At 36.8% G+C, this 23,881-nt stretch overlaps 2 protein-coding genes across 2 annotated transcripts; one reads left to right on the top strand and one right to left on the bottom strand.

The window, feature by feature from the left end:
* LOC127959813 (heme transporter hrg1-A) lies at positions 1 to 3,769 on the top strand. The gene is made up of 4 exons (XM_052559193.1): positions 1 to 165; positions 316 to 465; positions 2,491 to 2,658; positions 2,756 to 3,769. Exons 2-4 carry the CDS (start codon positions 336 to 338, stop codon positions 2,890 to 2,892), a joined length of 435 nt encoding a protein of 144 aa, XP_052415153.1. The 5' UTR covers positions 1 to 165; positions 316 to 335; the 3' UTR covers positions 2,893 to 3,769.
* A 15-nt stretch (positions 3,770 to 3,784) lies between these two features.
* hdac7b (histone deacetylase 7b) lies at positions 3,785 to 16,033 on the bottom strand. The gene is made up of 20 exons (XM_052559192.1): positions 15,859 to 16,033; positions 15,721 to 15,778; positions 13,360 to 13,453; positions 12,826 to 12,892; positions 12,645 to 12,736; positions 12,386 to 12,496; positions 12,154 to 12,257; positions 10,750 to 10,843; positions 10,170 to 10,661; positions 9,528 to 9,652; positions 9,223 to 9,444; positions 9,084 to 9,139; positions 8,389 to 8,476; positions 7,712 to 7,831; positions 7,510 to 7,607; positions 7,196 to 7,314; positions 5,949 to 6,082; positions 5,782 to 5,866; positions 5,556 to 5,694; positions 3,785 to 5,359 (listed from the first exon to the last, which is right to left on the bottom strand). Exons 3-20 carry the CDS (start codon positions 13,451 to 13,453, stop codon positions 5,314 to 5,316), a joined length of 2,286 nt encoding a protein of 761 aa, XP_052415152.1. The 5' UTR covers positions 15,721 to 15,778; positions 15,859 to 16,033; the 3' UTR covers positions 3,785 to 5,313.
* Positions 16,034 to 23,881: the final 7,848 nt, after the last annotated feature.

The following is a 23,881-nucleotide window of genomic DNA, read 5'->3' as shown; positions in this document are numbered from 1 at the left end:
TAGGGGTCGCTGTTCTGTGTTAAACGGGCGCATATTTTCACTTTTGCTCTTGTGCTGTACCTCGGCGAAGAGCAACAATAACACACGGAGGATTATGGAGCAATAAATGACAGTAAATGTGTATTGATCGTTTGAGGCGGTCTTACTGTCCTTCATAAAACCTCGGTGAATGACATTTCATCACTAGTTGCTGGATCAGCGCTGTTTCCATGTTAAAAAAGCGGATGCTCCAGAACTATTTTTAGTAGCGTTAACTGGATAGTTTTTTTTTGTTGTTTGGGGGATTTCTGAATTATATTTCCCTTATTCATTCAGGGGTGGAATTGACGGCAAAAATGGTGATCAAAAAGATCTACATAAGCGTGGGCTACTCGTGTGTCGGGGTGTTGGTGGGATTTTCGGCGTTTCTAGTGTGGAACATCGCTTACAAACAGCCGTGGACCGCCGCGATGGGTGGATTATCAGGTAATGTTTGTCTGTGTTTCAAATGAAGGTGAGTTGACTAACTTGCCTAGACAGCATTTCTGGCCATCATTGGTTGACTTGATGCCAAAACATTGTCTATGTTGGCAAATTTCTAGTTTTAGGACATGGAGAAATGGAGTTAAAGTAAATACTGCTGATAATTTTCCTTTTTTGAGCCTTTAATTCGGGGAGTAACGTTGGGACGCTTAAAATGTATGTATTCTTTATAGTATTATTTTAATCTGCACAATGCAGATTAATAATATGACTTTTTTTTCTGTATGATAACTTTCTTAATTTTTTATTTAATTGTCAAGCTGCGCAAGGAATGTTATATTTAAATGTATAAAATCTTGTTATTTTTGTGTCCACTGTATAAAGTATGAACACGTTTGTTGGATAAAGTATTAATAAATGCAGGTTGAATACACTAAATATTTAACCTTCTGCGTTTTAGTGAGTAATAACAAGTTGTTGAATTTTCCTGGAGTAGCTTACACAGTGTTATTGTTAGGCCAAAAGTAGTTCTCAAACTTTGTGTGTAATATGGACAATGTAACATAAAATGCTACACCAAATGTTACATTTTTTAATAACAGTGAGACATTTTATAATGAAAAATGTATCCACAATCTTTAGATGAAAAGGGTGGGATCTCTTAATACTTAAATACATGACATAAACAGAGTTTGTTAGATTTTTACTTTTACTCAGAACGGATGCATGAAAATCAAAAGTGACACTTAATACTTTTAAATTGTAAAAAAAAAAAAAAAAAACTGTAAAAACATTAAAACACCCACTGAGCGCAAATTTTGAAAGGTATTTTACACAAATCCTTCCACAAATGCCTATTCAACATGTTCAATGAGTTGTGTAGAAACACCTGAAGACATAATCTAAATTATATTTGTCCGATATATTGGTGTTTGGTATGAGAAGGTAATCACACCTTTAACTTAACAAATGCAGGCAAAAACGTTGAGATTTTGGTCTCATTAAATGTCTGTTCCTCAGTGCACTTTGATCCGTCAGTGCTCTTTGAGTTTGTGTTGCGCAAGAGAGTCATTTCACATAGTCTGTGCTGTACTTTAGAAGTACACTTTGGTCCCTCTAGTTTTGCTGCAAAAGAATGCCATGATTTTGCCTATTTTTGGCCTGTTCAGTTATTAGACGGTTGACCAATCACATGTCCATTAACTATTTCAACACATTGCAAAGTATATTTCAGAACTGCTCACTGCTATAAATCACCATTTTTGCAGTTCACTTAAATGGACCTGTAGTGTGTAGTATTCCACTGTGTGTGTGTGTGTGTGTACAAAAACAGCATTTATAATAATTATACAACAATTATAATGCATGTCACACTGCAAGACACCGAGCCCTCCAGCGGTCAGTGTGTGTGAGTGAGTGAGTGAGTGAGTGACAGAGAGTGTGTAGTATTCCTCAATGTGTGAGTGTACAAAAACAGCATTTATAATAATTATACAACAATTATAATGCATGTCACACTGCAGGACACTGCTGGTAATGTCACATGAACTAACATATTATTTATAGTGTTATTGTATGAGGGCAAGTGAAAAGTGTGACTAAAGTAAACACCCTGGTGTTGGTCAGAGAGAGTCTACATTGTTGTGTAATAACACAAAATGCTCTTCTGCAAATCTTAACTTCACATGCAGAACTGAGAGAAAATAACTCTGTCAGAAGAATCAAACAGGAACACAGCAGTTTACATGCATGTGAAGATGACAAGGCAATAATAAATGCAGAGTCATGGAATCAGTCGCACTTGCAAAACCAGCATATTATAAAAATAATAATACTACATTTCCCAAAGTTTTAAGTCTGTGAGTCTGTTTTACCGAAAAATACTAATTTCAGTTTTTCTAATTCACAATGGCACTATTAATTCTATTAATTAATTAATAATGTTACTTGTTTGAAAATGTTGAATGTTTGAATATGGTCAGTTTTATGTGTTTTAAATTTTCCTTTTGTGTTTGTGTATTTCTTCAGGTGTTATGGCACTATGGGCTCTGGTCACACATATAATGTACCTTCAGGACTTCTGGAGAACATGGTTAAAGGGACTGAAGTTCTTCCTGGTCATCGGCGTCATCTTCTCAGTGTTGTCCATCGTGGCGTTCATCTCTTTCCTCTGTGTCGCCATCTCCCGCAAACAATGTGAGTGGAGATTGTCGAGTGGAGGACATTAAATTCACAGTTTTTGAGTTGAAGTTAAAAACTGTTTTGTTCTCTCCTTGTGTGTGTGTGTGTACAGCTCTCAAAGATCCCACCAGTCTGTACCTGTCATGTGTGTGGAGCTTCATGAGTTTAAAGTGGGCATTTCTGCTGGCCCTATATTCTCATCGATATCGCAAAGAATTTGCAGACATCGCCATCCTCAGTGACTTTTAAATATACACACAATAACACACTCGTGCCCACAGACGAACAAGTAAATAAGTGTACAACATGCTTGGCTGTTACCATTTAAAATGGACCAGGAACACTCAACGAGGAGAGTTTGTCTTTTTAGTAAATCAAGACGTTAGTGTACCACTTCTCTCTCTTTCTGCTATTGTCTGTCCTGGATGATTTTACATTTTGGACTTTTTAATATCCATGATCAAAACTTTTGAAACCTTTTCACTTTTCAGTATGTATGGTTTATACTTTGCATTTCTGAATGAGGTATTAAGACGAGTCTTTTGTCTTTCTCCTTGCTGCTCTTCTCTTGAATGTCTCACTATGGGATAAGTGACAGGTTTCTGTTAAGCTGGTGCGTTTTCTCCTGCTATTGCACAGCATTTAGGTAACTATCTATTGGTTTTTAAAATAAGCACTTTATTGTCTATAAAAGGTGGTATAACCAATCACAAACCTTTTTCATGTGGGAATTTTTGAGGCTTTACTGGCAAGGGATGTTATGTGGAAAGCCTAAATTCTCTTCTTGTTTGTACTTTGATGACCCCAAAGCATTAGAGAGCAACACAATTGAATGATATGAATGATTTGTGTAGCATTTGTTTTTCACAAGACAAACAGGGTTAGAGGTTTTAATGTCTGTCACCTGTTAGTGTTGGTTAGTATTATTTCTGCATGCATGTGTCTTATATTAAGTTGAGCCTTTTATATATACACAAAATATTATAATACTGTTAGAACGTGATTTTTGCTTTTGCCTCACATATCAGGCACTTTTGTGAACATCTCCATTATATTGTATTATGAAATCAGTAAATTTATGTATTTGTCAGTGACCAATTAATAAAATAACCTGATACATTACAAATGCATCTTGAATTAATTTTTTAAAAAAAGTAAAAATACAGGTTTATTTAATTTTGAAAACAGCAAAACATTTATAAGACAATTAAATGAAATGAAAAGATAAGAAATAAAAACATTAAATAATTTTTCTCAAAAAACAGTGCTGTCATAGTATTTCACCAAACATATTCAAATGTAACTGCAGACCAGCTTGGTAATAAAAAGGAGATACAAGTTATTCTCAGAAATGAATGTCATCCTAACTGACACAGCAAAGCACAAAGTACTTGGTACCCTTTTCTTAATGCTCGCTATATAAATACCTGACATACAAGTATACATATTCATTGAGAGAACTCTGTCACTAATAATAATTAAAACCTAAAAACCTAGCTTGAACACAATGTAATTTGTCTCAGGATGTTTTCTTTTTAGATTTGATATGACTGATGAATGTAAAGTGCAATTAACAAAAGCTTTTATTATTAAAATGCCGAGACCATTTTAAAGTTAACAAGGACTACTGATCATTTCAAAGATTTGAATGAAAAACAGATGCATAAAACTAGTCATTTATCAGTCCACATTTAAACAGTAACAATTTACACTACAGTTCAAAAGTTTGAAGGTTGTTTCAAAAATTGAGTTAAAACAGTTTTCTATGAATATATATATATATACACAGTGGTGCAAAAAAGTATTGGCCCACATTAAAGTGTGACAAACATGCAAAAAAAATTTTTTTCACACCACTATATATACATTAATCTAATTTATTCCTGTGATGGCAAAGTTCTAATATACCATATTTTTCGCACTATAAGTCGCACTTTTTTTTCATAGTTTGGCTGGTCCTGCAACTTATCGTCAGGTGCAACTTATCAATTTTAATTTGACATGAAACAAGAGAAAACATTACCGTTTACAGCCGCGAGAGGGCGCTCTATGCTGCTCAGTGCTCCTGTAGTCTACACTGAAGACATAGAGCGCCCTCTCACGGCTGTAGACGGTAATGTTTTCTCTTGGTTCTTGGTTCTAAATAAATGCGACTTATAGTCCAGTGCGACTTATATATCTTTTTTTCCTCGTCATGACGTATTTTTGGATTGATGCGACTTATACTCAGGTGCGACATATAGTCAGAAAAATATGGTATGCTGATTTGGTGTTTAAGAAACATTAGTTACTGTCAATGTTTAAAACTAAAATTAAAATTTCAAAAGATCAGCAATGCAAACATGCAATGCTGAATGTTTAATAAAAAATTATAATATTAACCAAATTTTTGTCCCTTTAAAAAATCCTTGGTAAGGATGTTTCTCATAAATTTGTAAGATATCCTTATTTGACATTGCCCAGATGCTTCATCAGTAAAACCTTTGTCGTCAAACAAATGACTCAATACATCACTCACGAGATGTGACAGTGAATTTCTTTTGTTCAGCTAAGTTCCTGAGGATTTTCTCCTGTCTCGACCCTGCAGTCATCACAGTAATATCACAGTCTGTTACAGCACAAGATGTCTGACTTCTGCTTGGAGAGGAATAAAGGCTTCCAGACTGGCTTCTACAATGAATCAGCTTCATCATGCTCCATAGGCTCATTTAGGAAACTATAGAGCAGAGAACATCAAAAGATTCAATAGCCAGATCACTCCATATCTAGCCATGTTAGTCCATCAATGTGCTAATAATGAAAGCTTTTACAGTAAAACATTGCCAGCCCACTTTTTCTGCAATGTTAGAACTGGAAGATTTTTTTGCCATTCATTTTTCAGTTGTATTTTTTTTTCTTCACGGCTGTCTTACCGGCTGTTGCTTGGAACAGACATATGAAGGCCATCCAGGACTAAAGCAGCTTCACTGCCTGCCGAGTATCTTCTCTCTGCATTCATGTAGGACAGAGACACAGTGTTTACCATCGACCTCACTGAACGCCAGTACCTGCCTGAGAGAGTAGTATGAAAAGAAAAGATCAAAAAGACCACAGAAAACAGACATGGACAAGGCTTCTCATACATGGAACGGTTCTCACTCTGAACCTGTAGAACTGTCTTCAGAGACTCAACTGCGTTGATACAGGGTGTCCTCACTAATTCCTCCTCAGCTAAAGGCACAGGCTGTAAAAATATGCAAACATTCACACAATACTCAAGGTGTTGATGTGTGCATGTGGGCATCTGTAAACACACACACACACACCTCATTTCCCAGGAGAGCGCTGACACAGGCTTGCCACGCGTCGCAGAGGGACGAGACGTCATAACCTCCCTCTAACACCAACACCACTCGACCTTCAGCCAACTCCATTAACTTTCGGGTCAAGAATCCGAAACCTGAGACGTATCACATCAAATCAAAACCTTCAAATGATCATTTGCATATGTGTTCAGTGACACTAATGGCATTCACAGAAACATCCTGGAGGCATTATAGTGGCTCTTGATTTAACAGCTCATGATAGCTGCCGCTAAATCAAGACTATAATAAGGCCATAACTTTTGAATCTCATCACAAATGCCAAGTCATTATAAGCACTTCTGCTTTCCATCTGAAGTATTCAAAGGACTTTCCTAAGGGGAAACCCTACAGAGCAAGAAAAATGCAGAGACAACACAAAAACTCTCAGGCTCAGATAATATAATGAAATTCTCTTTTACAAAAAAATATTGCAATATGAAATGTTTTTTCTTCTTCATACATTCTGTGTAGTTGTGTTTTCATTTTCATTTAATTTATACATATTTATTATCAGAAATGTTAGTAATCAAATTAAGTCATAAAAAGTTAGCAATTTACTCTTTTAAAATGAAATTAAATAAAAATGTAACAACTCTTTTACATTTCTGGCAAAAAAAAAAAGTGTTAGAAGAGGTTTTCTGTAAAAATAAAAGGATAGTGTGATTATTCCTTTAAAAATAAAGTTTTAACATTGCATTATTATTGTTATTATCACTTTGAGCAGTGTATTCTACTGTACAATAGTAATATATTTCTGACACAATTTCAAGTTGAATTGAACTATTATTTTACTCAATTAACATGCATGAAGTGATTGTATTCATTGTCAGTTCTTGTGTTCCTATCCTTGTATAGTGAGATGACAAACACTGAAAACTCTGCAAGCCTCGTGCGCTTAAGTTTGTGAAATGGCGAGTCACACACAACAAGCAGGATTCATATTTCAATAGCAGACTTTTTGTGGTTTAATATTCAAAGACACAAGTCCATGTCGCAATTTGATTAAGCGTACTGACCTACTTTAACTACTGTGACATTTCGATTTATACAGTGAAGTCTGTCCACAATTTGCACATTGCGGAAGTCATATCGTCTATTTTGCAGAACCCCTGTCTATGGGTCACAGACTCAACTTTGAGTAACCCTGTTGTAGACAACTTGGAAATTATAGAAACTCTATGGTCACAGTATATATTTCTAATACATACAGTTTGCTGAGACTCTGTATCCACCCAGAGCCTCTGAATGACCTTCTGCAGCATCAAAACCAGCTGAAACCAGGACCACATCTGGGGAAAACTCATGCGCAATTGGCATCACTACCATTCTATAAAGACAGAGAGGATATATAGCTATTTAGTTAATGTAGACTTAACAGTGGCAGCAGACAGAACTGCAGATTTCCTGATGGAAAAAAAAAGTTGCATTGGTTTGGAATGACATGAGGGTTTGTAAATTACAAATCATGAATTTTTAATTTGTGCGAATGATACTAGACACTAAAATTGCATCAAAAGAGTACCTGAATGCAGCTAGGTATTCTGCATCTCCCATTGGAGGATTCAGGCCTCCTGACCACGCCACATTTACATTATAGCCTTCGCCTCTATCAGATCCTACCTGTAACACATACATTCAGCTTAAACTGACATACAGAAAACACACTCATGCTAAAATCTCAAACACACGCACTGGTTTTATAAAGGGATGTACACAAAACTAACCCTGGTGGGTTGTCCATTTCCAAGGAAGAAAGAACCATTGTCATATCGATGCAGGGATATATAGAGGACACTAGGATCTGTGTAGAATATCTCCTGAGTTCCATTACCATGATGAACATCCTGACCAAATTCAGAGGAACACAGTGATTAGTGGTGAAAAAAACACACAAATCTTTTGGAAACTTGTTTTATCTTTGTGACTGTTGAAGGAAAAGAGATTGTAAGGAGTAAACTTGAAATCCTGACCAGGCAAATGACCTGCAATTTCTATCGTACACTTACATAGTTTTTAACTTTGAAAAAAAGCTAATGGGCATATTATGGTCAAATACCTTTTATCAGCAATTGTGTACATATATCTAATGCAAATACTGTGTGTGTGTACCTGGTATTTATCACGTTATGGGGACAAAATGTCCACAAAGATAGTAATACCAGTACATTTTGACCACGCAGGGACATTTTTTAGGTCTTAGGTCCCCATGAGGAAACAAGCTTATAAATAATACAGAATGAAGTTTTTTTTAAATCTAAAAATGCTGAATGTTTCCTGTGAGGGGAAAGTTTAGGTATATGGTTGGTGTAGGGCGAAAAAAAAAAACAGTTTACACGGTATAAAAACCACTACGCCTATTGAATGTGCCCATAAAACATGTTTGTGTGTGTGTGTGTCTTACCCAATCTACTATAAGGATCTTTTTAACCTTCAATCGTTCCTGAAGCTGTTTAGCAGCAATAGCCACAGAGTTAAAGATACTGGAACCACTGTAAGAGAGAGAATGAGAAAGGAATAATAAAAAAAAACATACATAGAAATACATAGCATAATTTACCTGTATACACTACCAGTGAAAAGTCTGGGGTTTGTAATATTGTTTTTTCTCAGCCAAGACTGCATTTATTTGAAACAATAATATATATTTTTAAATAACGGTTTTATTTAAAAAAAATTTTTTTCAATGTAATTTATTACTGTGATTTTTAAGTTGATTTTTTTTGGCAAAAAAAAAATATTTCCTTCTTTATCAATTAGAAAACAGCGGTCCTACTTAATATATAAACAAACAGAATAAAATAAAATAGAATAAAAAAATTGTAACAATGTAAGTCTTTACTGTCCCTTTTAATCATCTTAATGTGTCTTTGTGGCATAAAAGTATTCATTTCTTTAAAAAGAATCTTATTGATCCTACACTTTCAAACAGATGTGTGTTTTTCAGTTCCTCAGTATTAATGTGGCATCACAAGAAAAGGAACGACTGCAAACATGCGCGTATTATTATATGCTTGCTTGCAAAACATCCTATTTTGAATGTCATTTCATGCTGATTTCAAAAAACACGTGTCCACTGTTGTATAAATTGCAACTCACCATGTTTGAGTATATGATGCATGGTGTCCTGGAGGTGTGACCACAGCAAACCCATTCTGAGGATCAGTCAGAAAAAGAAGGAGTAAGAATCTAAACTGGTCAAAGCTTTGGTGGTTTTAGGAGACTATGTGAATCTCACCCTTAGCTCTCCTCTAGCCACACGGAAAGCTAGCTCTATCACACAGCCCACTGACATCTTCAGTATTGTTCTCCGGGAATTTTTCAGTACCATATCAGGGTCTGTTGGACTTTGATATGGTTTGGAAGATGTTCTATCTGAGAACCCAGCGTACAAAACAATAAGCTGTTCTGAATGGACCGACAGAAGCTCCTCAGACGTGGCCGGTCTGCCTTCAATCAACTAAGACACACACACACACACAGGTTAAATTCTCACCACTGCTATAATAGTTAGAGTTTTATGAGCTGTTCAGCATTGTTTACCTTACACTGACTCCTGAAGCTACACTCCTGCAGTCTTGACCAGATTTTCATAATCCTGCCAGAATCAAAGCTGGTATCTTTACAGTCAAACTCATGTTTCAGCATCTCATAGTCAAACACCAAACCTACAAACACAAATATACTTTAAAATGAAAATAGATTTAAGGGCTGCTGAGTTAACGTGTTAACATAAAAACTAATGTGTCAATTTTTAGACCATTTTTTTATTTGCTCAAATGTGTTATATAGTTCTCAATAGTGTTTTTGCCTAATTTTGCAAACAAAAATATTATGTATAAATATTATGTGTAATTTACTAGTGTAAATGCTTCTGAAACATATTTAAAGAAAACTTTGCATTGAAAAAAAAAAATCAATTTCTAAGAATGTAGGGTTTTGCATTTGGCATGTCACCCTTTGCTTTAATGACAGCAGTGCTTGAGCTGCATGAAGCATGTGGGAATAAATCCCAATGATCATGGTATTCAGCATGATTTGAGAATGATACAAATCACATGCTTCAGTGGAAGCTAAACATCCAATCTGAAAGCTCATTGACTCGAAAATTGAGAAATTGTGCACAAACATTTGATTATTTCTTTTTTTTTTTTTTTTTTTTTTTAAACACTCAAAACTTTCTACCTGTTGTATAGTTTGATGTGCTCTTGACTTCCCGGGCTAGAGGTGAAGATAAATGTAAAGGCAGACTTCTATTAAAGGTGCCTGGAGAGGAATGCACACGCGTAAGGTTCCGGTGATGTATATTTTTTCGTACATTACAGCATTCACTGTTCTGCAGCACTCTCAGTTGATCACAGCATGGGTTATCATGCGGCGATTGAGACAGTATATTTAAATCCTCCCTTGTTCTCTCTCTGTCTTTTCTCAGCGATCCAAAGGACACAGGCTGTGCCCTGTGTAAAGGTACCTTGCAATGAGTGTGTGAAAAAGAGCTCTGTGTGTTTGGGTGCAAATGTACATTTGTCTCAGGCCGGAATGTCTCCTGTGGCCATTGCTGTTGGTACATTGGGTGTGTAATCATAAAAGTCTGAGTGTGGATGTGCTGGAAGAAAGAATGTGCCGACTGGGTTTTGCTCAAAGGCTTATGAGACATCACTGCCCATTGGCCAGGAACTGTGAGAGGGAAAGAGCAAATTATGCAATTTTGTTTCACATTTACACTGATTCTTTGGTCTCAAAGTTAGTGAATGTTTTGTTTTACCTGTATGAACAGGTGAATGCATGGCAAAGACCTGCGGTTCATATCTAGTCCAGAGCATGGTGTTCTGAACACCAATGTGTACAGGAGATTCATCCTAAAGAAAAGCAGAATAATGTACTTGCAATCAGGAATGAGCAAGTTTTAGGCTTAACATAGCATTAAAACAATGACAATGGACCCTTTTCACAACTTAAGTATAGTAAATTGTAGAAGTATATTGGAGACTGCAGAAAATATTTGTTTTGCATTCCTATTTATTTAAACGGATAAATTGTTTCTTGATATTCCGCCAAAAAATGTATTCCCAGATTCTACAAAAAAATGATAATAATAGGGATGCACGATATTGGATTTTGGCTGATATTCGATATGCCGATATTTTCAAAATAATTTTGGCCGATGCCGATACCGATATATATACAAATATATACTGATATATTTAAACTTTAATTTTACTGAAGAGAAATCCATGTATCTCTTCTGTACTGATTCTACCATACATTTATTATTTTACAAATGTAGACAGACATTCACATCTGAAAAACAGGTCAATTATTTCACTTGGAGAATATCGGTTTGGCTCATCGGCAGAAATATTCATATCGGCCGATACCGATAATGGTCATTTTAAGCTTTTATCGGCCGATACCGATGTTGTGCCGATATTATCGTGCATCCCTAGATAATAATAATTAAAAATAATAAATGATGCATTAGTAACTCCATTGTAAAAATGTGGACTAATTTTTACAACACACCAAACAGAAATAAAATACTTTAAAAATACACTGAATAATCTGAAAAATTATGTTTGCTAGATTTACTATATCAATGGTTTTCAACTATTTTATAATAAAAAAATAATTGAATTATGTAACAAATCTATTAAAACTTCATTAAAATGCTGTAAACACACACACAAAAAAGTAAGACGTGAACGGAAATCTTATTTCTTTTTTTTCTGAAAAACATACTGTATCTTCAGTACTCTTAGAGTCAGAAAATCTTTTAACCCAAAATGTGGGATTTCCCAGATCCCAAATATATCAAACACAGCTAGTTTCTGTAACAACAACAACAACAACAACAACAAAAATACAAACAAGTGAAATCATTTATAATTTCATAAAATATCTTAGCCAGTATGGGGGGGGGGGGGGGGGGGGGGCTTAAAATATTGTGTTAGACAATATAGGCCTTCACGTCGAAACAGTTGAGAATTTCTGTCTCTTAGTTAATAGGCAATCAAAACACTTCATCCAATCCATCCCATAATTAACATAAAACAATACAATAATAAATAACCTTTGTTTACTTTAACAACACCATAACAAAATCAGCTTTGTCAAATAAAATAAATCATATTTGAGGTAATGTATATATAGCGAGAGTCCAGTGACAGACCTGTTGTGGTGATGATGTGCTATAGGTCTGTGGCTTTTGATGGCTCATTTTTTTATCTGCTGATGAACTTCTTAAGGATACTGGAGTAGAACTGGAGCTTCCCCCTACAAAATATATTTAACTGGTCACTACAGTGTCTGAAGGACCAAGAAACAAAATTAAAATCGAGTTCACAGCAAGCATTTTTTCCATTATATCTATGCTTTGGTTTTAGCACAGTGTTGTTACACACCCCTAGAGTCAGAAGCTCTGACAGCAGGGGGCGCGCTGCTTTTACGCTGCAGTGGGTTCTGTCTTCCCGATGCACTTCTCTTTGGTCGCAGCTTTAGAATTGGCTCTGAGGCTTCTCACAAACATGCACAAACACAAATGTGCTTCAAGTATGAACATGTGAAGACTACTATTCATTAAATGATTTATCAGATGTCTATGCATTTCAAGCACGTGTACGTGTACAAGCTCACGTTTGTGTTAATGTGTACGTGTGTCACCTGTTCTTCTTAATGGACTGTCCTCCTCCAAATAATGCGATTCAGGTATGTTCGATGCACGGAGCTGGGTTGGATCCTCGCTTTCCGGTTTCCTGAACAACAGAAGATATAAATGGTTCCAATACCACAATTAAAATGCAACCTTAGATCCAGGTTTTGTCGGGTTTCTATTGTTCCTAACCTCTGTTTATTGCGAATATGCTGGTTTAGCTTTCGTTTCACCCAGACACTGGCACCGGCACTGGCACCTGCCAATCACAACAATCAACAAATCAGACCAGTCCAGATAGACATATGACATATGACAGACATACAACAGGGTCAGAAATTAACCAAAACTTGGTGGAAAAAAATGCACAGATGTCAGGGGCAAAAAAAATAACTAAATAAATAAATAAATAAAAGATATATATATATATATATATATATATATATATATATATATATATATATATATTTGAATTCAAAATATTCTTGTATGGGTTCAGACACTAGGCCTATAGTTAGAATTTCAATTACAATTACAATTGTTTTGTGATAAATGGACCCAATCTGTTTATATATATATATATATATATATATATATATATATATATATATATATATATATATATATATATATATATATATATATATAAACAGTTGAAGTTAATTTCTGACACTGGTACAGAAAAAATAATATTTGTAAAAAAAACAAAAAAAAACATGAGAGTACTCTGTTCACTCTTCTTTTTATTCAAAGGCTGATTAAATGGCTTTTGTTCGCTCTCCCTCCCTCTCTCCAGCTTCCCGTGTTGATGTTCAGACATCTGCATAATGAGGATGAGACACAATGTCAGTTCTGATACTAGAATATTATGTATCAGTGGTTCCAGAATAGGTTAATAAAGTGTTCCAAAATTACCCTGCAGTGTGCACGCTAACAACAGTAGATAACTATATCATAAATGTAATTTGAAATAAAGTATGCTGAGTTTGAGATTAAGATGTTGTAAGTGGATTATTATTAGATGTTTCAACGCCACAGTCTGATGACCAGAAAGCCAAATGCATTTGACTCCGAAATGAACAAAGATATTTCTCACTAAATGCCAGTAATTTTGATATTATAAGTAATATTATTGTTATTGTTTGGCGGCACCTTTAATCCTTTAAACTGTATTCACGTTAACTCGTGTTAAATGACAGAACTGGTGTCACCTGGATCAGCAGATACAGTATAATATTTACTTTCAACTGAATGTAAGAAAGAAAGAAAGGAGTGTACTTCTTTAAAGAACGTTCAATGAGTATACTACCTTTTATGTATTCAGCATTTTTAGAACTTGTTTGCTGTTTTAAAATAAAATGCTATTTTTTTTATAGTTGAAGATTTCCATCCAAATTAAATTTCAAGCAGACTATATAAATAAATAAATACATACATACATGTAAAGTCAAACCAAAGATTATTCAGATACCTTCAACATTTCTCACATAATCACAGCTATAGTTATTCGCTATAGTTTAGAAAATGGTTCTAAAATATGACAGGAACTCGGAGTTGAAACTGTGTCAGAACAAATTAATCTTCATAATGTCAGATAACTTTGATAGAAATGTATGTAACAAAACATGGTCAGGGCAAAGTGTCAAATCAATTTTTTTTTTGTCCCAAAGATTTAACAGTTTTAGTGGTAGCCCACTGTATGAAGAATTTTGGTGTATAATATATCACAGTTTACATTATTTTTCTATCCTCACTTACATAAATGAACTATATCCTGTACCCACTAGTAAAAAAAAAAAAAAAATCAATATATATATATACATATATACATATGTTTTATCTAAAACGTGTGAACATAATGCACATCTAAATAAAAATATGTAAGGAATAAAACCTAAAAGTTTGTACATGTATATTCTTGCCACAAAAAATATTTAGAAATATATTTTGGTATATGAAGTTTGAAAGTAAATATATCTTTTATTTCAAAGTATATTTCAATGAGCTTCACTGTGTATGATTTTTTTATTAAATTTATAATTAATTAATTAATTACTTATTTTTATTTTTTGGCATACGGGATTCCTCCCTTTAGTGAGTTTAACAACGCATATATAAACAATTTTTTTTTTGTTGTTGTTGTTTTTACATTCCAAGAAAAGTGTATAGTTAATATTAGTTCACAAAATTTATCTTTAAATGAGAAGATGTTAAATTGCATTTCAGTTTCCGTAGTGGCATCCTCTGTAGTTTTTTTTATTTTATGAACTCAACACATACCGAAACATCATCAGCGTTTCGTTTTATGCTACCACAGAAACCATGCTGCACTCAATCTGGGCTGGATCACTATGGTAACCCTCCAGCTGACGAGGAAGTGCTCTATTAAAACGAATAGAGTGAAACCCATCCACTTCCTGAGGCTAAAATTAGAATTTGTTTGTCTGATTTAAGGGTGATTTATGTAAGTATGGTATGCTATTCTCATCCTACAATTTGCCTGTCCTATATTTGGTTTAAATGGTTCTTGGGAAACATTTCAGCCAAAGCAGAACATACTCATTTACCCAAAGCTGAAAAGAATTAAAGGACAGAAAGATCTAACTTCCAAAATTTCTGGGGCTTAAAATTATTATTTGACTATCCTTTAAAATTTAATGAATAAAAGCAGTTGAAAAACTAAAAAGTGCAAAACACACAGTTTTAGTCTTTCAAGCATTTGTGAAGTCACACTATATTCACAAACAGCAGGCTAGCTGACTGATGTGCTTATAGATATATATATTTGTGTTTGTCATGATAAAAAACTTACAACCCCCCCCCCCCCCCCAAAAAAAAAACAATAAATAATGTAGGTTACACACAAAGTCTATTTTTTTAAACTGACCAATAGTTAAATCAATAAGGAATGCTACAGTACACTTCCATCATTATTAGTTACATGAATACATGTCACGGCATTTGATCTCCAAAACTACTATACTATCAGAGTAAACATGATGTGGCAGTTTCAAAACTCTCATTTCCAAACTCTTTATGGTAACTGAACAAAGCAAACAAAGTTTTAAACCCACGAGAATCTCTTACCTGTCACCTCTGCATTGCTTTGCCACCTCTAAAAGGTTTCCAAGCTTCGAATGCTCATCTGAAAGAGACAAACAACATGCATTTGCACTCTCAGGCTGTCCACATCACAAAAAGAACAGCAGGACAATTCTGAAGCACCTGCACATAACACCGGCCCTGCGCTACAGCGAACGCCAAAGGTGTGATACTGTTGAGTGACATCTCATGCTTCCCTCCCTGAAGCCCCTCCTGCTGAGCTTCCTCTCCTCTCACTGAAACTGTTGTTTGCTTCTTTCTACCAAATACATTCATCAGTGATTATGAATCCCTAAGTTGTGCATGCAAATGATGGATATCTTAATGTTTGCAATAGTTGGTTTGCTACAAGAGTCACGTAAAAAAAGAGTGTATTTGAAAGATAAGGAAGGCAGGGCAAACATTATTATCTGCTACCGCCCTTACCAGTTAAGGTTGGGATGAAAAGGAAAGTCATAAGTGAAAAACTAACTTTACCTCATCACTAAATATGTGAGAGCTGTAAGATGAGTGACAGCTGTAACATTTCCGGTGGATAGTGTACATGATCAAGCACCAACACAATCACGTTGGTTTCACTCTATTAATAAGAGCATCTCATAGACTCAGTGGTTTATATATAGCAGGGATGGCACTTGCTAAGCTCAAACCTCAATGGTACCTTTAACCCATACAAACTAGTTGATATCGAAATATTTCATGCAAAACATGATATGACTGATTCATGAACTTCTCATATTGTGAGGACCACTTCAAATTTAGAAAGTCATTTTTTTTTATTTGTGAATACATTTTTTGAGTCTGTGGAAGGTTTTGAATTCAACGTCCATTCTTAAAATCCATTATAGTAGTAGACAAAAAGCAGTATAACCACGCTGGCCACTCCTCCAATCAAAAAAAAAAAAAAAAAACGAGAGAGATAAGTAGGCTATATCCTACTGAAATCGATTGGACCTTTACAAACTACAAATAAAGGAATATTTCATAAATCTGTTTACCTGCGTGTCTTTTTCTCCCTGGCTTTAAAACTCTCAGCCTAGTTTTGTTGTGTGTGTATGCATTAAATATTCTAGTATTATATTACTTTATTGCAACCTTTTTCACATTTATAAATCTCTTTTTTTATTATTATTTATATAATCAAACTATTTGTTTCTAACTCTGCATGATGATTTTATTAGCCCTTATTTGTATGCTGGAGCTCAACATGCATATAGTGTTCCTGTGTGAAATGATATGTCTGTGTTTGGTTTTGCACCTGCTTTACCGCTTTACAGGAAACTTTGACCTCATCCCCCTTTACTGATACTTTCTCATTCTATGTTTGTGCTCTCTATCCAGGTTTGTCTCTGCAGATACCTGGGCTCTTTGCTGAGACAGTAGCGAACACAATGTGGTTTTACTCAGAAACAAACACAAGCAGGCCGCCTGATATAAGACCCACCCCAGGCCAGTTGCACAGCCACCTGCAGATGCATCCCCAAACTCACTTACAAAATAAGCTGAGCTCATGGGTGTCCGTCACATTCTCAATATGAGAAAACTATTTTGTATGCCATTTCAATAAATACTCTAACCTCACTGCATTCCTCTTCATTTGCCCAAACCTGTGTTTGTGTGTAAATGACTTTTCACTGACACACTGACATTCTGAGCATGAGCCAAACTGAGGAGACATGATGCAGCGGGGTTTTCCACTTGTGTGGGAAGGTTGAGTTTAATAGCTCTAAACTGATTTCCAACATCCTGTATTTGCTATTTTTATATACAAACCTATTTTTAAAAATATCTTTATCATTACCGATCTTTAAATTGGCCTTATCATGGCTTTATAACATTAAAACACCTGCTCAAAGACAGCATGTAAAAGCATTATTATTCATCATACATCTAAAAATGTTTAGCCTATGCTTTAAGTGCATACTAACATCTGAGCTTTGTTGGAACTTGATTACCCTTGGTCAGCCTGGTTGGATATTCTGCAAAAAAGGGGGAACTACGTTGATCTGAAGTGTTTTGTAAAGTAGGCGTGAGGTAAAGTGGTTGGTTACAGCCCCGCAGTGGTTTTAAATGCCGTACTAAATGATTATTTCAAAATAAGTAATGTATTCATTTATTAACAATTAAATAATTATATATTTTTAAAATGAGCATAGGACCATTTATAGGAGTTTTTTTTATTTATAAATATGATGTGGATTTTGATATGAGAGCAAATTGACTTTTTCATATTATTTTTTATTTTTATGGAATAAAAATTGAAACACCTTAATAAAAAGAGTTTCTTAAAAACATGCAGACATTAACTGATGGAATGAAGTCCTGTGGATAACTTGTGTATTACTGTGATGTTTTATTCAGCTGTTTGAACACTCATTCTGACGGCACCCATTCACTGCACTTTGGTGAGCAAGAAATGTAATACACATTTTTTTAAATCACTTACTATGGAGAAACAAACTCCATTACATCTTGGATGGCATGAGGAGTGAGTAGATTTTCAGCAAATTCTTATTTTTTTTTTAAGAACTTTTCCTTTAAATAGTTGAGGCCTATACTTCAGCAGCACCTTTCAGTTGTTTCAAGAAACACTGTCAATGTATATTCCAAATTGTACTCACAAGAATACATAATGTGGATTGTGTTTTTAGGCGAACACCTGTATGCAGTGCTTACAGTAAAGCTAACAAAATTCTCAGTAGACAGTACGTTGATGTTCACCAGGAAACTGATATCAGCTAGGGCACGCTTCCCAGACAACACCCACAGTATTAATACCCAGACAGAAATAGAGAGGGTACAGGAGCTGATAAGACCTCAATTAATTTTTTAGCTTTTACACGACTTTATCTAAAAGACGTGCAGCACCCCGCCCTGATTTAGACTCACTCACTCACACACACACACACACACACACAGTTACCCTTTTAGGTCAGCTTGCCCAAAACTCATTTTATTCCTTGAATTTTAGATGATCAACATTTTTCAGTATATATATGGTAAACCTGTAAACACACAAAAAAATTAAACCTATTAACCATTAAGGTTAGTTAGGTGACACTTTAGAATATGAAGCACATATTCACTATTAAGGTTATTACTATTAACCTATAAGTTTTCTTTTAATTAACTCCTAATTTGCTGCTTATTAATAATTAGTATGGTAGTTGTTGTTTAGGTATGGGGTAAGATTAAGGGATGCTAAATAGGACATTAGTACTTATAAAGTACATATTAATGCCTCATAATAATCATAATTTGATTTTGGATACCGTTTGAAGACAGTTTACAGAGGTGAAATCTCCCACCCTTCACATAGCTTCAGACATCAGCTCAGTCTCCCCTCCCTTCTCTTTCTGTATTTGGGGTAATGACCGACCATCTACTCTGTGGCACAAGGCACCTCTTATCTCCTGTTCCCCGCATGGCAACGAAAATCAACTTACACTCTGCTAACGATCGTCCTGTGAATGTGCGCCCTGATAAACTATATTCTCTTCTCATTCTCTTTCACACACACACTCACCACAATGAGCTGATGTACTCATGCAGCTGAAAAAAAAAACGCCTGCTCTGTATTAGATATCTGAGAGGTGCTCAGAAGATGAGATCTACCACTGTTAGCCAAAAACAAAAACTCAAATTTCAGTTCAGTTTCCTCAATTTGACAGCAACTTGAAAACAACTGTTGTATTTAAATATGTCTACTTCCATATTGTTTACTATGTGAAAAACAGTAGGTGAAAACTGAAAAATATCTAGGTGGCCTACTACTTGCATACCACCTATCCCATAAAGCCACATGGAGGAGCTGTAACTGCACTGAAGAGACATCCTAATTTAATTTATACCACCCATATTCTTACTACACTGAACAAACTTTCACTTTCAGTTAGTCACATTCAATGTTACATCAGCAGTGACTGACGAATCGGGATCTCGCCAGAGAGCACTCTGCAAAGCAAGCAGGTATATAATGTGAGCGCGTGCAGTCACACATACAGCTTTTCGCTTCAGAGCCGAGCCTTTCTGCTTGAGCAATCACCAAACGGCATGCTGCAGATCATCAAACTGCGGTCACGCTGCAACTGTGCACTTCAGCACTTTGGATCTGAAAGAGCAAGATCCAAAAGTGCTCCTTTAGAGACACAGCTACTTTTTGAAGATGGTCTTCCATCGTGTGTTTCTGGATGTGGTCGCTTCCTGGCTCCGTCTGATGGTCACAATCGCTGCATCTCGTGCCTGGGCTTTGAGCACCCTGAGGCAGAGCTCGTGGATGGTTCATGTTCTCATTGCATGAACACGACCATCACAATATTCCGATCAAGACTCCTCTTAATGGTCAGGGAGACCTGAGGATTACAGTGAAAACTTCTGCCGCCGAGTGCACCTCCAAGACCTTCACTCCTCCAGTGTGATGAGGCTGCTGAGCCCCCAGAGGCAGGGCTTAGCGTCTCATTTGGAGCCCCAGCTGATGACAGGATGTCGATCACTGCATCAGGGTATGATCTTGGCTCAGAAGATGAAGATTAGGCTGTGTTGCATCCGTCGGGGAAGGTGGTGTTCCCTGAGTTAAATCCAAAGCTGACTGTAATGCTTTCCCGAGCAACGAAGACCTTTGTGTTGCAATGGAAACACCCTCCATCTCTTGAGCGCACGAGACTGGATGATTTGTTCCTGGGGTTGCTGCATGCCAATCCTTGGCATCCACCTCTGGTTCCACTCTTCCCAGAGGTGCATGAAGAGGTTACTAGGTCTTGGAGGGCTTCTTTTCTGCCAGAAACAGAGCTAGTGCCTCTTCCATCTTCACTACCCTCGACGGTGAGGCAGCTAAGGGGTATGTGGAGACCCCCACAGTCAAGCACACTATTGCAATGCAGCTTGCCCGCAGAGCGCTGCTGCCTTGCAGGGTAATCCAAGCTTCCTGCCCAGAGCTTTGTAAGTTCTCATCCACTCTAACGGCCAAGGCTTACAGAGTTGCTGGACAGACCACCTCTGCCCTGCACACCATGACACTCTTGCAAGTCTACCAACCCAATGCGATGAAGCAGCTGCACGAGGGTAGTTCTGGCCCAGGTGTGATGCAGGAGCAGCACAGCGTGATAACGCTGTCCTTACAGGCGACGAAAGTCACAGCACGGTCCCTGGGTCAGACGATGTTCACCTTGGTGTTCCAGGAGAGCTAACTTTGGCTGAACCTGGCAGATATTAGGGAGTCCAACAAACAATGATTTCTAAACTCCCCAATCTCCCAGACTGGCCTCTTTGGTGACTTGGATAAGAGCTTTGCCCTGCAGTTCTCCACCACACAGAAGCAAGCAGATGCAATTAAGCACATCCTGCACAGGTGGCCCGCTGCTGTCAATAACCTTCCGAAATGGTCCAGACGGACAATACTGCAACCATTGCGTACATGAATCACCAGGATGCTCTATGCTCCTGTCGCATGTCGCAACTAGCCTACACAAGTATGCATTTTCCCCAGCAAGCCTTCTCAGGGAGAACTCTTAGTGGTACCCTACTGGCCCAATTGGACTTGGTTCCCAGAACTGATGCTCCTCGCAACAGCCCCTCCTTGGCGTATTTCTCTGAGGAAGGATCTCCTTTCTCAGAGAGGGATTATTCTCTTGCACCTGTGCCCAGACCTTGGGACATGGAGGTTTTAGGTGGTCTACCTCCAGTGGTAGTAAACACCATCACTTCAGCTAGAGTGCCATCTACAAGTGGAAATGGTTCATCGATTGGTGTTCTTCCTGGCGGGAAGACCCCCCTAGATACCCAGTCGTGGTCGTATTCTCCTTTCTGGAAGAAGGATTGGAACAAATTCGGTCTCCCTCCATCCTCAAAGTGTTTGTCACCACTATTGCCGCACATCATGATGCATGGGGAAGCACAAGCTAGTAATCCAGGCTGAATCCTCTGCGTACCCATTTTGTACACCTTTGGGATCTCCCCTTGGTCCTGACGGCCTTGAAGGAAGAGCCCTTTGAACCCCTGCAGTCAGTAGAGCTTAAGTTTCTTTCACTAAAGTCAATGCTCCTCTCTGCACTGGCTTTAGTCAAGGTGGGGGACCTGCAGGCATTTTCAGTCGGCGATACGTGACTGGAATTCTGACTGGCCGACTCTCAAGTTGTCCTGAGACCCTGGCCCGGATATGTGCCCACCACACCTTTCAGGGATCAAGTGGAGAAATTGCAAGTGCTGCACCAGGAGGGGATCAGCAATAGTGGAGTTTCATACCAACCACAGTCGCTGTACCACCGTTGTACAGCTGGGGGGCACACCATCTTGGCTCCTCACCAAAAAACTGAATGTGCGACTGCACGCCCTCTACTTACATACCCACGCTGCGGGGCGGGGTGCGAGATGAGGTGCTCAGTAGCGAGATCCCAATTCGTCAGCCACTGCTGATGCAACAGTTCTGTTCCCTCCTTCAGGCAATGAGGGTTACATATCTGACTGAGACATTTCAAACCAAACATAGACAGTATGCGATATCAAGTATGCATATTTGGATGCAGCCAATATGAACAAACATGTCAAATTTTGGTGATTACACTGACAATCTGAGTGTCAGCCAAAAGTAACAGAAATTTTAATCAGTAACAATTTCTTCCGAAAGAGTGTGTCATAAATTCAGCATATTCCAGATAACATTACAGCTCCAAATTAAAACTTTGCCTATACTAGTGATTAACACTAAATGTTTAGGCCTAGTGTTCATAAAACAGACTTTGGGTGACGCTTGGCCATTTTGCGATTAGCTCCATAAACTACATGAATTACTCCGGGATATTGGTTTGTTTGAACTTAGAGGGAGTGTCAGCCACATTAAAAAAGTTAACATCTTAAGTCATTTGTGGATTAATGTGTATTAGAGATGTGAACCGTTTAAAATGATTCAGTTCGATTTGGTGAACTGAATGATTTGCTCGCGAACCGGATATCCAGACTGCTTTGATTTGAACTCTCTCTCTCACACAGACACGGAAGAGAAAACAATGCTGAATAAAGTCGTCGTATTTGCTATTTTTGGACCAAAATGTATTTTCGATGCTTCAAAAAATTCTAACTGACCCTCTGATGTCACATGGACTACTTTGATGATGTTTTTCTTACCTTTCTGGACATGGACAGTATACCGTACACACAGCTTCAATGGAGGGACTGAAAGCTCTCGGACTAAATCTAAAATATCTTAAACTGTGTTCCAAAGATAAAAGGAGGCCTTACATGTTTGGAACAGCATAAGGGTGAGTTATTAATGACATAATTTTCATTTTTGGGTGAACTAACCCTTTAACTACCATGCAGTCATGCACAGAAATAATTGAAGACAGTGACAGACCTACTTGAGCATAGAAAGAGATTTATTTAAAAATGCAAGCAGTACAGTGTTTTTTTTTTTTTTTTTGTGATCAGGAAGACATTTATTTGGCTTATTCAGTACTCAATTGTTGTACCCATTTAACTTGTGCAATACAGTTGGGATACTCCAATAGGTTTAGTATACCACCTTAACCTATTAGTCAAACATTATTTTATTTTATTTATTTATTATTTTTATTATTATTTTACACTCATTATAGCCCCCCTAAAATGAAAATCCTAGTATCAACACTAATTAAAAGGTCCAAATCATACATATGATTCTAAATAGGAGGACATAGCAGCCATCATTTGCATAATCTAAATTTGTATTAACTGAGGAAGCCTTAAAGCCTTTTGTGCCATAAATGAATTCTACCTGGCTTCCTTCATAAAACAAGCCTGCAGGAAGTTTCAAAAAGAGTTCCCCACAAAATAAATATGGCATTGCAAAAAAAGTGAAGATTATCACACTGCCAATCAATATATTATTGTTTTTTTTAATTATTAACAGGGTACTCTCTACACAGCACACTGAAGCATCATCTCTGCTTATTGCCATTTAAAAGATCTCCTGACTCTCACCGTTTCAAGACGGCAGCGCTGTTCAAAAGTTCAAAGTTCAAAAGTAACAGTTTAGCACACAGCACTCTGCAAGACATACCAGCATCATCTGTCTGTCCCACAGTGTGTACAACACCCCCATCTAGTGACCATAAAAATAAAATGCAAGAGGACATTTTCTTTCAGTATGAACGTTAACTCGATGATGTTACCC

Source organism: Carassius gibelio, chromosome B6 (genome assembly GCF_023724105.1).
Source record: "Carassius gibelio isolate Cgi1373 ecotype wild population from Czech Republic chromosome B6, carGib1.2-hapl.c, whole genome shotgun sequence".
NCBI classification, from domain to species: Eukaryota; Metazoa; Chordata; class Actinopteri; order Cypriniformes; family Cyprinidae; genus Carassius; species Carassius gibelio.
Note: the sequence above shows the minus strand (reverse complement) of the source record. Positions and strands in the feature narration are given on the sequence as shown.